This window comes from Misgurnus anguillicaudatus, chromosome 15 (genome assembly GCF_027580225.2).
Source record: "Misgurnus anguillicaudatus chromosome 15, ASM2758022v2, whole genome shotgun sequence".
NCBI classification, from domain to species: domain Eukaryota; kingdom Metazoa; phylum Chordata; class Actinopteri; order Cypriniformes; family Cobitidae; genus Misgurnus; species Misgurnus anguillicaudatus.
In genome coordinates, this window is record NC_073351.2 from 12,672,090 (window position 1) to 12,690,550 (window position 18,461).

Genomic DNA, 18,461 nt, shown 5'->3' on the forward strand with positions numbered 1-18,461 from the left:
CAACTATGTTGTACATCCATTTTATTCCCCAGTCCAGCTCGATTCATTGCAGTGCAATTCCCTTCTTTATTGATTTTAGTCCTTTTATTTTTCACCTAGTTTTAAACCCCACACAGAAAGGCATGTTCTAACAAATCGGCCCGCTATTGGTCCTCTGCAAGGCCAATGCTACATCTCACGGAAATAAATAGCTTGTATTGTATCATCATGTTCATTCGTTTGAAGAGGACAGAAAGCATTATTCTTGGATATTGGATCAGTGTGTCAGGCACACACATCTTTCTTTTGATTTGAATGCCCTGTGTGACACCCACAGTCCTCATTTTGGCTACGATGCAGCGAATGGTTGCCAAAACAGTGGATTTCTGCTTTGAGATGGTTCTAAAAATAGTTGATAATATGCAATATAGACTAAATAAATTTTTCGTAATACAGATGTGTCAGTCAGTTTTATTTAACCATCCTCACAAGACTCATTAAAGTCTTAAAACATTAAATTCGCTCATGCCATATTCAGAGGAACACATTTGGAGTTATATTAAAAAATACCATGGCACTTCCAAGCTTTCTAATGCTAGTTACATCACATGACATTTGAGAACCAATGAGATTTGACGTTCTTGTTGTGCCACCACATTTGAATTTACAGCATTGATTTGTATGACGCATGAATAGCTAAATAGGCTTTTTGGTGCTATTTGTAACAAATAACTCAATCTGGTGTTTTACCTGTATTGGGTGACTGGTGGATTGGCTTTGGCCGAGCAGTGAAACTTTACCAGGTTTCCCTCCAGAACAGGCTGAGGTTCCACAGAGAGGTTAACCAATGGCAAATCTGCAGAAAGGCAAAAGTAACAGAGTGGATGCATTAGGAAACCTGTTGTCATCCGAAACAGCAGAAAATTTACTTTTGCTATTATCTGAGCAATTGATCAGGCAAAACGACATGAAATAATTACAAGCATTTTAACTCGGCAACATCAAAAGGCATTAAAATCAGAGAACAGATCAAAACAACAGAAGCACTGTATGTAAACTAATGAGCATCACACCTTTTATCTTCTTAAATGAGGACTAATTGGAGAAATGCTTTAATCACAAAGCATTCAATTACAATTAAAACAAGAAAGAACGGAGCATAACAGCATTTAAATTGGGATATTAATAACAAACACACAGTTTATGCAGCCATTACCTTAATATCTTTTCTTTCATTTCTAATTACCTGACTAAATATGTTGCCTTTTTCAAATATTCTTTAACCAAATCACGTATAATTGTACCGAAGGAAAAAACCTTCTGCAAAGAAATAAATTAGGCGGTACAAAATAATTACAATTATTTTAAAAAGTTTTGGATTTCGGAGACTTCTGTGACACCGTGGCTATAAATTCTAATATTAATAATGACAATGTAATATGTAATAAAATAAAAATATATTAAAAAACATTAATAATCAAATTTAATTTCAAAACAGATATATTATATTAGACAGTTTTATATATATATAAAAAAACATTAATTATTTACTAAAATTATAAAACAGATAGTTCAACACAACCTCATGGAAATTCATACGTATTTTACAAGTGGGCTAATTTGTTTTAATTCATACGACAACAGTCGTACATCTTTGTATGATTTGCTTTCACCCCAGTGATGTAGGAGTTAGGGGCTGGGTTTCAATGTTGTTTTTTATAATAATTGTGCGTTTTTGTATGATTCACTTCATATGAATTAGTCAACTCGTAAAATAAACACTTTTTACAAACTCTTACTATTAAATACTTTTGCCTTAATATAGTCCTACTTACTGCTTATTAATACTTAGTAAAGTAGTTGTAAAGTTTAAGTATTTAAAGTCTAAGTATTGGTAGGTATTGGGTAGGATGTAGGCTAGAATTGATGTAGAACCAGGCATCAATATGTGCTTTTTAAGTATTAATAAACAGCCAATATCTCAGTAATATTAATGCTAATAACCAACCAGTTAATTAGAGAATTAGAAACTACCCTAGAGTATTACCATTACTGTAATTAACTCATCAAAGGATACATAAAAACATGCATTATAATGTTAGACTTTAAATTTTGATGTTAAATCCACTATTGTATTATATATAATTGTTCTACAGTCCATATACAATGTTTAGTGCAATTACATCAGAAGTAACTGCGATTAAATTACTGGAAAAAAGAGTAATCCCTTACTTTACTTTTCAAGATGAAAGTATTAAAATTACAGTAACTAAATACTTAGTCTAGTTACTAAGTATTTAGTTACTGTAATTTTATTACTTTTTTTGATGAATTTTTATGTCAATCTGCAATACCGCGATTATCCACTAGATGGCACTTACCCAATTTATGAAAAAACTGAAGCCAAAATGTCATTTATTAATTTTAAACTCTGTGTATGTTTTGATAATCGTTTTGAATCTGATCTCTGACAAAAATCTTTCAAAAATGCAATTATTTCAATTATTATTTTTAAAGAAAAATATTTTTCTTTATATATTTTTTTAATATTTAAGAGTTTATAAGCAAAGAAAAAACTAAAGATATGATGAAACATTTTTCCTGTTTTGTTTGTTTGTTTGAAAGCAGAGGGTCTGTTCTTTCATTTGATATATTTGTATGTTTTTTAAAGAAAAATTTTCTGGTAGGCATTTTGTAAAACTTGTGAAAATCATAAAAAAAATGCTAGCGGGCAACTGGAGGGAATGAGCAGGGCCGGATTATCCATAGACAGGATTGGGCGAGTGCCCTGGGGCACCAGGCAATGGAGGGCACCAAGGGCTCCAGACCACGGCCTGTTTTTTTTTTTTTACAAGTGCCCGCGCCTGTGCGGCACCCGTGACAAAACTACGGAATGCGCGATCGGGTTTTAAACGCTCATTTGCATGACGTGTATATCGTTTTATGTTACCATGCGCTCGGTTGATTGTACCGATGGGTCTACACAGCCCGGGTAAAGTCAAAACATCTTACTCAGAACCGTGAGAAGACGCCCTGGCACGGATTTAAAATTAAACATTGCAGAGATTAGAGACAAAGAGAGCGGGAGAACTTTTAGCCTACATTAACACCAACAACATTATAGATGAGAATAAAGGTTTCAGACATCAGGGACCAGTTAGGGAAAACCGGATAAAAGATGAGAAACGTCTAAAGGATACAAGTATGTAGATTTCCCTGCCACTCATCTCATTACAGTATGCTATCTGATTATAACTTATTGTATATGCATGTATCTTATGCCTAGAATAAGGGGGTTGTATGATTCTTTGGTTCATAACTGCCTATTCTAAAAGTGTCATCAAGTGTGCATAATGACATGTGCAGCAACTGTATAGTTAAGTCTATTTAGTATTTTTCAGCAATGTAGTTATTTTGGAAAAATGTGAATAATTGCATTGCAGGCTGATTTAAGGTGTGCCATAAATTTTCAGCTGGCACACTGGCTTCAGTGCTCCTAATAAAAAAAAGTTAGTCTGGAGCCCTGAATGACTAGAGCTCAATATAAGATATATAATATAATGTATAACATTTTGGGGAGGGGGGCACTTAAAATTTGGTCACCCTGGGGCACTTCACTTTGTTAATCCGGGCCTGGGAATAAGTTAAATATTATATAGAGTATCATATGTACTGTATGTCCATATAGCTAGTTAGTAGGTCATTGTGTTAGGTAAATGTATAAAATGTATACGTTAAGTGCGACTACAAGTTGCTTTGGATAAATATGTCTGCTAAATGCATAAATGTACAGTACATGTAATGTAAAAGCTGCACAAACTGTATTCTCTCATGCCATGCATAGTTTTACATTGGCCATGTAAAAGCTGAAAAAAATACAACACAAACAGCTTCACAAGTCTCAAGGGACAGTTAAAAAAGAAGAGACCTAATTGTTGTGCTTTAACCAACACTGGACAGTGGTAAGCACAGAAGCAAAGCAGCTAGCACACATCAGCGATTCAACATCCGCGAGAGAGCAGAGGATGAGCGAGATACAGAAAGAGAGAGAGAGAGACCAGATCTTGTGCCAGTCATGCGTTTGGGAGCCAGCAATTCCACATCAATGTTTTCTGTGTCTTATTACACTAATGTAGGACTAAATTAGTCTGTGCTGGCGCTGCTTTATTCCAACAACAAAGATCAGCGAACCTTTGAGGAATAGGACTGACTCAGCTGGAGTCTCATTTCACTGCTGTTGTGCAATGTGTGCGCATGTGGCCTATGTTTCCTCTGGAGACCAGCATGTGCCTCGCAGGAGCTCAGCTGGGCACAGCACCGTCCCGGCGGTCAACCCAGGTGTCGCCCTACGCCAGTGTTGCCTTTTGTTGGCCGCACACATTCTGACACACAGACACGCACCTGTGCCAGGCTGCTCTCTGGCTGAACGACACCGAACCTCATTCCTGGGCCCACGGGACACCTTGGTGTAACCAAAGACAAACTGATTTGTGCCGTGAGCTGCCCGGTTACCAGCAGGATACGTGTAATGCATTTGCAACGGCTAATTGGAACTGAGGTGAGTGCACATGAGAGAGAGGTGTGTTTACGCTCGCACAGCCTATTGGTTGCATGTGTGCATATCTAAAAATTGACTGAGCGAAAAAAAACATGAGCTTACTCAGTCAATATTAAAGATATCAATGTTATATTTTCACAGAATGTTCTTTACATTATGTAGGCTGATTTTTTGTTGTTGTTGTAGAAAACAGGAAGTCCATCACCACGGGACCGAACACTGCACTTGTCTGGCAATGTTACTGGGTCTTATCATTCAATTTGTGCTTTAGCTGTTTTGAAGCATATCATGATTCTCTTTGATGCCACTTAAAGTCTTCTGAGAGTGACCCTTGAGGGATAAAAGAGCCATCAAGTGTCTACTACTTATAAAAGTTAAGAATCCTATTAACATTCAATCTTAAATAATGAAATGAGTGCCTTTAGACGGACACTTAGCCCTAGAGGACACGTAATACGTCATTTTAAAGGACCAGACCCAGGAGGACGGTTGTCAGCAGCAAGAAAAGACCCCCATGACCCCCCCAATCTATCATCAGACAGTGTCTTAATAAGGAAGTCTGTTTGTCACTTTGATGTATAAATGCATGAGTCGTCTCTCCGGGCCGAGTCAAACCCGACAGGCCATCAATATGCAGCTCCCGCAGTTCTTCAGCTTCATCAGCAGTAAGAGCACAAAGGTTTGAAGCAGGACTGCATCAATGACAGCCTGCAAAACAATGCCACTGAAGAAGAGGAGATATATAAAGAAAAAAATTATATAAAATAAAACGGAGGGAGGGGCCAGTGGTGAGATGACAGCTTTTGATCGGAAGTTCAAAGTGAAGAGCAGATGGTGGGTTTGAACAATCGGCCAACTTCCCCAGAGTTATGAGGGTGGTGCCAAAAAAAAATGGCTCCTCTCCTTTTCTTAAAGCTTGATTTCCATTCTCTCTGGGTCACTGTAGCCAGCTGTTCTCAGTGAGAATGAGAGTGATGATGGCCTGGTATCAACGAGAGGAGGGGGGGTATAATCTCTTTATAACTCGACTGAATCTGTGTCACAGTGAGGACAGCGCAGACACAGAGATCTCACACTGAGTTTTGGAGCATCTGCTTTCTTTTCAGTATCTGTATTTCGTGCACTTTTGAATTTACAAAAGCAGTTTTGTTATAGCTAAGACTACTGGACCGTCTTTCTAATGTAGCCTACTGGTTGGATGCAACATGTATGCTATAAACATTTAGCATTACCAGTGCAGTTTAATTGGTCAACAAATGACTCTTATAATCTTTTATCGAATTGGTTAGTGAATCGTTCTTGAACCGAATTATCTTAAACTTAAAAGGGGTTGAAGCTATTTCATGCATTCTGACTTATTAACACTGTTTGGAGTTGGATTCCTCATGCTCAATTTCTGTGCAGAATGCACTTCATCAGGGTTCATACAAGTTTCTGACAGTTTTTTCAAACATGAAAGATTCACACGCTTTATTTCTTTTATTGATAATTTCAGTGCAGGAAGTACAGGGGAAGTCCTTATATGGGCACTTGAACCGGAATAGAGCACGCACACCAACCAAGAGCTGACACCAAATCAACGTCACCAGAGAAGTGTGTTGTTGTTTGTGTCGAAAATTTAAGCTTGTTCAGCTTTCCAAAGACCCAAAATTATTGAAACACTGGATATAGTTTGTTTATCCGGGGTAGCAGCCCAGTTGGGTGATTCTCGCGAAATTAGACTTATGAGGTGTCATGAAACATTTTGATTAAAAAGTAAATGCAAAGTAAGAGTATCAAAATAAGAAGCGTACAAACATCTCCTCATGTACTATTTTGCACATGATTTCAAATGACATCATAAAAAACTATTTTGTTGTTTTTCCACATTTAAGGGGAACATTTTCATTACCGCAACGTGTCCATGACTGGATTTGGGGGTTCTTTGACATGGAAATATTTATAATTAAAAAATCTAAAAAAAGCTTCAGTGCATGTTATACTATAAATATTTACAGGTATTTGGTGATCATTAGTAAATGTAGAGACAATAATAAGGAAAATAAATGTGTCCAAGACCAATTTTCTCATCCTCCACAACAATTTTCAATCATTGTTTAAGCCCTCAAAGAATTAACATTTAAAAAAAATGTTGGAAGGGACATAATTGACTCATACTCAAGATGGCTACCAGGTAAGCAGTTCTTATTTTTTCTCTCCAGATAAAAGTTGAAATTTTGTTTGTCAGAGTACCTTTTTAGCTTTCATTACCGAAACATGAGTTTGTAAATGCATATATTTAATGTAATATCATGTTGCGGTAATGATAATTTTTGATAATGATGATCTAAAAAAATGTAAATAATTCTATAGGAAATATGTTTAAATCCTCTTAAAATAATGGTTATAGTAAGTTCAGACCTTAATCTTATATGTGCAAAAGAAATGGCTTCATGGGCTTTAAAAAAAAATCTGATGCTGGACACATTCCAAGTCTGGATTTCGTGAGAATCACCCAGTTGTGCGTAATTTGTTTAATCAGGGCTCCAGACTAACGTTTTTCGCTAGGAGCACAGTGGCCCCAACTGAAAATTTTAGGGGCGCAACCAGAAAATTTAGGGGCACAAACTGTTAATCAACATGCTATCCAAATATTTACATTTCTACTAATTTCCACTGTATTACTAATAAATACTTTAATGATAGATACAGAAAGTACAACATGCTGTTTTCAAATTCAGTGTCACATCACAAAAAAGGTCAAATTTACTGGTTGCACATGTGCAACTGGATGTAAAATTCAGTGTCACACTCTCAAATTTTGGTGGCAAAATGCCCCCATTTGGGGGCAGTCTGGAGCCCTGTTAATACTGGATTTCGTTGAAATGGGGCGGTCTCAACCTGGTCATGAGTCACAGGCCGTAAGTAAAGCCTGTAATTGTCTGTGTTTTGTTGTTACATATTATGTAAATGACACGAACATGTAGTGAATCATAAGTTATCCAGAGATAGTGGGATAATGTTTTTGTGTTTTGCTTGCTCGTGACTCGATACACCAGCAGGACACCACCAGGAGCTCAGGTTTATTCCAAAAGAATCGGTACAGCTGATCTGTTTTGTATAAATCTGATAAAATGAAAAACTCTCAAGATTAACATTAGATAAGCAGACATAGCATGTGTTATGTGAGCTTTGTGAGCTTTGTTAACTGAATCAAACTATTGAATTAACATTTGATTTATTCACTCCTCACGATTATATTATGTATATTATATCTGACTTTTTTTTTTACAATTTGTCTTGTCAAAACACGGCAGGTAAATAAAACACAGGAACAGATGAACGAACAAACATGGTAGTAACAACAATGATCCGGCGATGTGTGTGACACAAACACGTGTATAATACACACAGATAATGACACACAGGTGGAATGAATGAGGTGATAATTAACAAATGTCCAAGTGACGACAATATGGAACAGACACAAAACATGACACGGATCCACCATGACACAGTGGTCACGGGCCATGGATAGTCCTTGACGTTTGTATAGATACAAATTGTTGCTTGAACAATCTTTACCGTCTCTAACTCATAACTTTCCACTCTTCTATAGAGCCATAACTAATATGCAGACTAGTTGCACTTTTAGTCAGATGCTTGACATTTTATTGACGCTGTACTTGTGATGTACACAACAAAATGTTTTTTTCTTATTATTGTTTAGAATGTATTGCTAATGGATATATTCTTGCAACGTGTCGTACCTTTCACTTATCTAATTACCTCCATCTGTGCATTTAATACGATTAGATACAATGCCCGAAGTACAAAACTTTCTCACAACATTAAGATGACAATTCAGAACACTGACTCTAATGATTTCAGTCTTCCACATTTATTATCACAACGATTTTATAGTAATAAAAAGCAAACACACATTTAAAATGCTCATACTTATTTAGGCTTTTTCCTCCAAAAACAGATTTTATTTGATTTGAATTTTCTACCACAGAACTTTTTATGACCGTTTTACAAACAGGCCATTTTCTTGCCGTGATATATGACATACGATGTTTTGCTTTGGTGCATTAATCTATCGGACATTCATTATATAAAACAGGCTAATGTTGCAGTTTAAATTTAATAAATGCCTTCTTTTATTACTGGGAGGATGATCAGAGTTGTGAATGCTTGCTTTTATAGTACATTGAGCTCTTTAGTATCAAAATAAGAAAATTGTATTCTCTAAAATATACGTAACTCTTTAAGGCCAGCACTGTACTGTATAACATTCAGGGTTTTTTTTCTTTTTCTTTTGGCTTTGACTAAGTAATGCCCTCTTCAGCTTTTTAAGTAAATTTCATATTTAAATTTGCTTAAAATTATCAGCGGAGAGCTTAGGTTTAGCTACATTTGGGATGTTGGGTAAATCTAATTCCTAAGGATTTAAATGATTACTTACAGGAGAAAATGTAGGCAGGATAAAACATTGAATTGGACAGGTTTTAGCTGTAAAGTACTGTAGTAAGTAATGTTTGGAAACATCTCATTTAGAGAGAGAGAGAGAGAGAGAGAGAGAGAGAGAGAGAGAGCAGCTGTCTCAGAGGCCTGCACTGATCAGAATAAGAATTATCTGAGCGGAGGAAAAATCCAAAAAGCCTTTAATTACTTTTGTTGTCGATGACATTATCGTATTAAACCAAGTGGTCAATTAGAGGACTGGAAATGAAGAGTGACAATAGCTGGAGTGGACACATTAGACGATGGACACGATGAAATCATGCCCACACACATTCACATGCTAACACATTTTGCTTTTCAATGGATCTGTCTGTCTTAATCTCTCATTAAGTTTCTTTCATCTGGCCCATGTAGTATATCAAAGTCTTAATTTACTAATCTTTTCTTTTATATTATGGTTAGTTTCACTCATTTAATTTAATTGGATTCTCTAGCTGGCACCACAACAGTGCCAATATTTAGTACAAAAGCACAGTGACAATTTAATGGTTGTATCACTCTTCATGTATCCGTTTGCCGCATTACAGATCAAAGTATGTGAGTGGTGCAGAAATAAAATTGGGAGGGTTTCTGGTTTTTCCTCACTCCAAGAAAGAAAGTTTTTTTCTCACCAGCAAAGATTGAAATTTGGAATTGAGATGGAGAAAGACATTACAGAAAGTTATTACAGAAAGCTATGAGCAGGAATGGGAAATTTTTGTCTCTCAAATCCACCATATTAAAGTTTTTGTATGCTATACTCATATCATAACATTTTTTCACTTTCTTAAAGAGACAAACATAAGGACTGTCTGTCGTTCACCTGGGGTCACTCATTGATTCCCTGTCTGTTCTGTATCTAAGCCTGTGCAGGGAACATGGCAACATGGATGGCAACTAAACTCACAACATCGATCTTGCTACACACACACACACACACACAACACAAGAAAAAGGCAAAATAAAACATATTGATTTTCTTAAATGTCGAGACTGCAATGCTTACTGTTTATTGCAGTATTGAGGGTGGATGGCAAATATTTTCTTTATTTATATGTGTTGTTTTGTCTACTTAACTATCCATATGATGATCAATCTTTATGATACTTTTTCATCATAAGGTGACGTTATGGCGGCAAGGAGATCACAACAAAAAGCAAGCAGAATGGTGGTTAGGTAAAAAAAATTGCTAGCTTGGGTTTCCCCATGCTGCCTTGCATCCAAATGTATTCAGGCTGCAAGTCTAACATGGAAACTAGGGACTTTTTGCCCCTGAAATAGGGAACCAATCGCAGAACGGGGATGGGGCAGCTAGACGATGACGAAGTCTATGCGACCAACGCAGGAGCGGACGCGAAGTTATTTTTCAATGCAGCCTTAGATAGTGTTCGAATCAGTTTTGAACGCAAGTTTATTTAAAAAAAAAAAATGTCCAAGAAGGATGTTTGGATATTGCAAGACATGATAGCCACGAAGTTTAATAGGACCAACCTGCTAGGCATCGTCGTCAATGAAGTAAAATTAACTTATAAATGTTAAGTGGTAATTATTAATATCATATTGTGTTTATGCCTGTACTGTGGTTGTCACAGTGCCACTAAATTGCATTGCTTTTCTATATCAATGTACAGCTACCGGTTTAGTTGCATTAGTGTGCACACAAACCAATAAAAGTTGTTTACGTTTGACTTGATGTCGCTTTACATACGTCATCTGGTATAATTGAAACGATTGGCTATGAGCTACGTAGAGACGCATTTGATAGACATTCGTACCGCCCAATAAACGACTCTGGACATTCGTAAACCACACCTCAAATATGAGAAAATTAGCATATGGTTCCCAGACCACATCTCATTCTCTCTGAGACTGGTCTGGTGTTAGCCAGGCTAAAAGTACACAAATTGTACCTGTTGTGTTGATTGTATCTTAAAATGGTTTACATCATATGAATCACAAGTATTTCAGCTTTGCGAAGATATGTGACATGTTTAGCTTTTTGTTTTTGAGTTGTTGTATAAAGTTTTCTGTCAAATAATGCAGTGTCCCTCTCACCGTACACTGGAATAAAACAGGACTTCCTCCTATCACATCTGTATGTGTTTTGTATACTGACTCAATTCTGCCTCAAATTCCTACTGAATTTCCCATTTCCACCAAAATAATCTGTCTGAATGTTACATGTATTCATATAACCAAAATTTGTTTTGCTTTACAGCATAATATCTGTGGTGTGCATAAGCAAACAGCTGTCCTTCATCAATATTAACTGATCTGCATGGCTACGTGGGCCCCCTTGTGGCCTCGGGGAGGCCCTGGTGGAAAAATTCATACCATTCTGCATCGGAGATGATGAGGGTTTGCATTCTTAGTTTTATCCCACCTGCTGATACCATCATCACTTATTCATTAAACACCTGCTAGTGTTTGATACACAGAGGGGAAACTCGCCATCACCGCATTTCATTCTCCTTTATTTGCTTTCTTCTCTAGACTTAATACCTCATATTTTGCCCAACTCCAGCTCAGGAGAGCAATGTACCCCAGTCAGACGGCTGTTCGTTTAGTCATTCAAAAGCGGACTGCATGTAATTCTGAAAAGCTCATTATGTAGTTGCTCGGTGCATGTTTCGCATTCACCTGCCTGTCTCACAAGGATATTCCTTTCCACTTCTGTGAATTTTGCAACAGGACATTTGAAATATTTCCATCTTTCAATGGACGGAGATGTAATAAAATTACAGAGAACACAGATTCGGAAAATTTGTCCCCGCTGTAGCCGAGTTCAATTACAGTAGGTCCAATTTCTCGTGTGGTTTAATTAAAACGCAGACGAGTGGAGCGGCGCAAAGATCTGGTCAGCTGTGGAGTGTTTGGCGTCTCTAGGTCTGCCTCTCTCTCTCTCTCTATACAGTATAAATGTAATTATTTTATTACTACACGCATTTGTTTTTGTGAGAATAATGTGCATAACCTTCAAACGTAAATGTCACATACTGTAGTTAGAGTCACATAGCAAACATTGAAAGCAAAAATGTTCCTAAAAATATGCTTTATGTTCTTTATGCAAAACAGGAAAGGTGATCTGCATTCACCCACGCTGAAAGCCATTCTGCCTGTGCCCACTTCTTTATAACCTCTCCTGACATCAGCTATTCTACAGATGCCACATCTGCTGCTTACTTCCTATAACGAACACATCCATGCAAACTTCTGTGTGCAACACCAACAAATATTTATCCCTTATAATGTCTGCTCTGCTCCACATCGCCTCACCCTGCACCCTGGCTTCCTTCTGCGCTACAAAGAGCTTCTTATGTCATGCATAAAGTTGCTCAATGGAGCTGCCACCAGTAATGGGTCTCTAAATACCATGTGCTGCCTTATTAATCAGACTTAACCTTATTGATGGAGCTTTGAGCAGTGCAAATACAGAACTGTATAATGATCCTGTGGAGGTTTCGCATGTTTGCCGGAACAGACGAAGGGTTGAAAAGTAAGAGGGAGTCAGTGTAAAATGGAAATTAAGGCAGTACAAAGATTTCCCAGTACAAAGATTTCCCAAACATATTTCTTGTTTGTAATAGCATGCACAATATGACCAGGAATGTGTATTTTAAAAGTACAGGGTAAATTTTAGTTGTATGTTGACTTATAAATGGTCACTTATAGGGTAATGTGCCTTCATGGTTTTATTTTGTCTGTGGCCTTCATTCTTTGATTCATGCCAGCTTTAGGCTTTAAATGTCTCCTCTCCTATGTCTCCTCGTATTTTTTGAGGAAACAATGCGTAAACAACTTTTCCTGGAAGTATCGCCCTAGGGCAAACAGTTGTATGTATGTGTATGTTTTGAGGATCGCTCTGAATCAGGGGTGCGTTTCCCATACAACGACGTAGCTCGTTGCTGAACGACCATAGTACGATGCATCGTTGAAGAAACAAACTACCTTGTCACGACTGTTTCCCGAAAGTATAGTAACTTTGTCGCACATTCGTCGTTTGAACCGTGTTGGTTTAACAACATAGTTGATGATGTCACATGGTAGGTGAAGTACTAATTAATCTGTCCAAATCGATTTAATGTCAGATTATTGCTGTTAATAACATATATTGCATCAGAAGACTGATTTTGTTATCATGATTTAGTTATCTGTTGTTTATTTTCAAGATATTTAATTCACGCGCAAGTTCCCTCTTACGTCACTCTTCCCAGGGACTCCCCAGGGTCTTAAAGCTCATAGTTGGGCGCACATGCGCAGTTTTCAAATGCAGCGCTTTCATTCTGTTTACAAATTTAAAGACGTAAAATAAAATTGTTATATATTTAGAATGATGGATATAGACTGTACTACATGTTTTTTGCTTATTTTGTTCAAAAGCATGATCAACGTAAGTCTACATATAACAAGGAACGATGCTTCTAACGACAGGTTCCAACGACACAAGTTAGCGATGCAGTTTGCGAATGTTCGTTTGAACGATGGTTTCGGGAAACACCAAATCGTTGAACGATGTTAGTAACGATGGTACTTTTGATGTTTATTGGCTAACGATGCTTTTGGGAAACACACCCCTGATCTCTATCAAAAGTCCTTCACAAAAATGCCATTATCTCAGCTTTTTGTTCAAAATTTGGGTTTTTGAAGAAACCTATATTTGAGAGGTGATCAAAAGAGAACTAATGAAGGTAGGATGAAACAGGTTTTATTTTTGAAAGCAGAGGGTCTGTTCTCTCATTTGATATGTTGTATGTTTATATATTTAAAGAAGAACATTTTGGAAGGCATTCAACTTTTGTGAAAATCATGAAAAATGCTGGCGCTAGCTGGCAACTTAAAAAAAAAAATGCTGGTGGGGAAAGAGTTAATCTTAGGCATCACTTACGTTGGATGTCGATAGTCACACTGGTCTCTTTGCCGTTGGGCACTGCTTTGTTGGAGGCCCGGCAGATGATCTTCTGACCAGACTCGATGTTGGAGGCTGAAATGTAGAGGATGCTGACCGTACTCTCTCTCCTTCCATCTCGAAGAAGAGTCTACAGGCGGAGCAGAAAGAAAAAGTATTAATGTCAGTGAAGAAAAGTAAATAAATAGTTCAACTGGACTTTTTTAAACCGAGCTTCATTAAGGATGAAAGACAACCAAAGGTGTGGATAGTGTGAAGAGTGTGAATTCTACCATGCAGTATTGTTTTATTTGTATTGAGCACCACAGAGAAATATGAGTCATGGAGGTGATGTTGAAGTTTTGAAGATTTATCACCAAAGCGATAAAAGTGGACAAGTGCAGGGCTTCTAAAATCAATAAACAGAATGACACCTCAAATATCTGCACTGTATCACAGCATGTATATTTCTAAATGGATGTCTGCTTTGCATATTATCAGCATTGAAGCCTTTGCGCATTAGGTGTTTCAATGAAACCTACAGTACTAAGGTTTACCCAAAAGCCATCATTTAAAATGAATCCCAGGGCCATGATTCAACATGGCACTTTTACTCTGCTGCCCAAGGGAAAATGAAGACAAACAGTTGCCTCTCTACTCAGGGACCAATTGTTTTCCGAAGAAAACAAAAACACTTGTTTTGGGGCTCCTTTGTGCAGCCGGAGAGTTACTCTGTGGTGTGTAGCAATCTTTTTCTTTCCAGTGGTCGTAGGCTGTGATGGGCCTCGCCTGCCCACCATACAGCACAGAGCCATCTGGTAGCATTCAAGAGTATCTGCGCTCTCTGTCACACAGGGATGACTCAGACAGAGATGCTAACCAACATCATAGATGTGTATAATTAGATACGTCATTAGCAGCTGTTTCTATGGGCCGCTATATGTATGTCGATCGTCCGCCATATTGGAACGCTCCAAGGCGCTGTGTTGCCAAGTTGGTGGTTTCCTGTGGAATATGATTATTTTAAAATTGTTGACAAATTTTGTTAATGTTTTTTCTCGCAGTTTAAGGGCCAGATTTACTTACAGATTGTGCCAGCGCAAACCATCATTTTGGGGTAAAATACTAAAGACAAGGAGTAGATAATTAGTGCTGAACAGGTGTGGTCTAGTTCTTTTTGCGACTGACCGTTTTTCCACATGCAAAATTTTTAAGAGGAGATTATTTAAATGATTCACGCAATGTCATTTACTAATACGATTTACTTACTTAACTTTTTTTTGGAATTGCGCTTGCACACTAATTTGCCCCCTTTAGTAAATGTGGCCCTGAATGTGGAAGGATTTTGTTCACCTGCTGTAAATATTAAGGTTTTATTATTTTATTTATGAAAGGAACATTTTGGTATTTTGGAAAAGGTCATTGGATAGATTTGATTTTTACGCAAACCTGGCAACCCTGCCAAGCCCGAGAGCAAGCAAGCTGACTGTGTGCCGACAACCGTACTACTTTATATTTATCAAAAGTTACATGCTACTAGACCTAAACTTTTTAACTGCTTACCCAATACACCAATACGAAAGTGTTACCGAAAACCACATTAAAAAGTGACTTTATTTTAAACATCTGTAAATACTGAGTTAGCACATATACAAAAACAACACATTCTCGCCTGTGAAAAGTTATCCCATTTTTTCAGGAATTGAAATCTCTACCAAAGGCTATACAGCAGTGGCGACCGGTGATTTCTTTTTTTCGTGGGCGCTCGATGCGAAGTTCGTCACAACATGTATGTAGCCCGTCATGTGTGTGGTTCATTTTTTCAAAATATGTGTTCTGTGCATCGAGAGATCATGTGTGCATCACATGTCTTGTCAAAATAAGTGCCTGCTGCAGACGCGTCTAAAGGATTTATGATAAAAGAGACGCTCGCGTTTGCCAGATACTCGCATAATCACATGTGTAATCAGAGTTTACTGTTAAGGGAGTGTCTAGCGTGTATTTTATGTACGTGAGCGTCTCTTTTATCATAAACGGTTTTGACGCGTGTGCATCAGGCACTTATTTTGACAAAACACGTGATGCACATGGTTCACATGATGCAACAAACACATATTTTGAAAGCGCAAGCAACACACATGACACTCCGAACACTTATTTTGAATTAGCGCATCTCGGATGAGCAGTCACGAGCCGCCATTGCTATACAGTGTATACTGAAAAGCTATGAGTGACGTATGCATCTAAAATGGCGGACACGCCAACATATATGGAGGAGTCGAATGTTGTATCTAGTTATAGTTATCTACAGTATGACCAGCATGACATCACCAACCAATAAATTGGCCACTCCATGATGCACAAAGCTTTTGGTAAAGATGCTCTCTATAACGCTTATTATTTGTTTTCATCTTTTACCTTTTGGGTTCCCCTGGCATTCTGTGGCTCTGTTCCAAAGTTTAGTGTTGCTGTCTAAATAGGGATGTGCATTTTAAACCTAACCTCACAAGTCGAAAACTGGCAGCGTTTGTACATCATATTTTACAAACACGGCGTGTATGGGAGTTTAGCATTAGCTAACATTGCAATATTTTAACAAGCATAAAAATATAAAGCGCACACAAATGTTACATGAAAGTTCTACATTTTTTGTTTAAATAAGGATTAACTTTTTTAGTTTATACCTTTTAGTATTAAATGAACAATAATTAATAAGTCTCAATCAGCTAATCGCATTGAATTACGGGATTGACTTTTTCATGCACGCACTAATGTATGCAAAAGAATCATAGCGATAAAGAATCGTATTTATGTCCACATTTTAAAAGCGTGCATTAAAATGCTCCCTATTAAGTAGATTTTTGAACGCACGCACCCACTGAATCTTTCTTTGTCTGTTCATTCTGCACTTTGTAGACTAGCAGTCATTTCTGAAAGCTTTACTGTCAGATCTGTGCTAAAATAATGATGTTATGAATTTGAAGAAGAAATAGCCAGAGCAAAAAAACTTTTTTGGTCCCTTGGGATATACATCATGCTGTACCACCTACAAACCAGTTCGGGAGAATAATCTTTCATTTATACAGTACGAATTTCTCACTTTTATCTGTTCCAGCAAAATGTCCCCTCAGCCCGAGCCCCCGCAGCCGCTCTCGTGGCCTTTTTAATGCCAGAAGCGTTGACTCGCGTGGGAGGCGAGTCAAGACCCCATCTGTGTCTCTATAAGACCATGTATTAATGTCATCAGCACTCCCAAAGAATCTAGAAGAATAATGTACTTTTGAACCATAATAGTTACACGCTAATGGTTAGTCATGTCATTGTGCGGGCCAGTGACAGGAGCTCGCTAATAGTAGTAATTACCAACTCATTTTTTTCCTTTTGCCACTGATTTGAAATATTGTAATGAAACCTTACACTCAGCATCCCACCAAGAGAGAGAATGAGCTCGGGGACAGAAAGCACCAGAGTAAGAAATGAGGAGGCATGTGCTTTAAACAAAGAGAATTTCTTATATATATATATATATATATATAGGACAAATATTTGCAGCAAAAACAACAGGGCATTCAAAAGTAATAATAATGCTTAATGCATAACACAGTAACACTAAACTGCAGGCGTTCATTGGTTGTTCACAATGCACACTGGGAAACGTGAACTGAAATTCAGCTCTAATTAAATTACCGTATATAATGAATTTACTTGATATGTGCAAACTTATATATGTTGAATTTATTTTTTCTTTACCCAGCAAAGACTTTCTAACAAAAATTAATGAGGTCTATGCTTAAAACAGAAACAAAGAAAAATATAAATAAAACATCTGCCAACGAGGTAAGAAAAATGAACATAATTTCTAAGTTAAGTCTTAATATCTTATGCAAATTTGCGTCTCGAGTAAATTTATGAAGTGCCGTAAAAATGCTTTTACCGGGAAACAAGACAAAACATACCGACGCAGTGAATCATTTATTGAACCTCTGCAATAGATAAACAGGTAAACAAACAAATGGAAAACATATGAATCATTCTGTATGTGCACAAACATAATGGTAAACTGAATACATTGGGATGATACTAAAAGGCTTTAACCAAATGCACACCTATATTGTGTTTGTCAGTGCAAGGCGAACGGTGAGCGTGACGGCTGATGCTCCTCGGAGCGGCTGCTCACCTCAGCGGCCGAGAGACACAAGCTGTCAGCCACGGGATGTGTCAATGTAATATCCTGCCTGACACAGTCCCGATTGTTTCTCTCATTGCTCAGGGCCTGTCTGAAGTCATTAATCTTGAATGGGGCCTGAAACAGCCGAGGACTCAACACTTAACCGGGGCCCGGCCTAAAATAGCTCCAAATTACAAATAGATAATTTCTGGTGGTGCAGCCTGGAGGATGTCAGGAAGTGCGCAGTTGGAATCGGGAGTGAAGGAGGCTTAAGAGTGAGTCCTGGGCCGGAATTAGAAATGCCAAACCGTGTGTTTTCATGCACAGTATATGTATGTCAGATAGGCCTGTCTCTTGTCAAATGTCAAAATCTGAACGGGAAGTAC

At 37.6% G+C, this 18,461-nt stretch overlaps 1 protein-coding gene across 6 annotated transcripts in view; it reads right to left on the reverse strand.

The window, feature by feature from the left end:
• The window catches only part of kirrel3b (kirre like nephrin family adhesion molecule 3b), a 214,101-nt gene that overhangs the window by 30,741 nt on the left and 164,899 nt on the right, over positions 1 to 18,461 (reverse strand). For all 6 annotated transcript variants that reach the window (XM_055174430.2, XM_055174432.2, XM_055174433.2 and 3 more), the window contains exons 5-6: positions 13,908 to 14,058; positions 730 to 835 (exon numbers count right to left, since the gene is read on the reverse strand). In XM_055174430.2, coding sequence (XP_055030405.2) covers positions 730 to 835; positions 13,908 to 14,058 — 257 coding nt within the window. The remainder of the gene's footprint in view (positions 1 to 729; positions 836 to 13,907; positions 14,059 to 18,461) is intronic.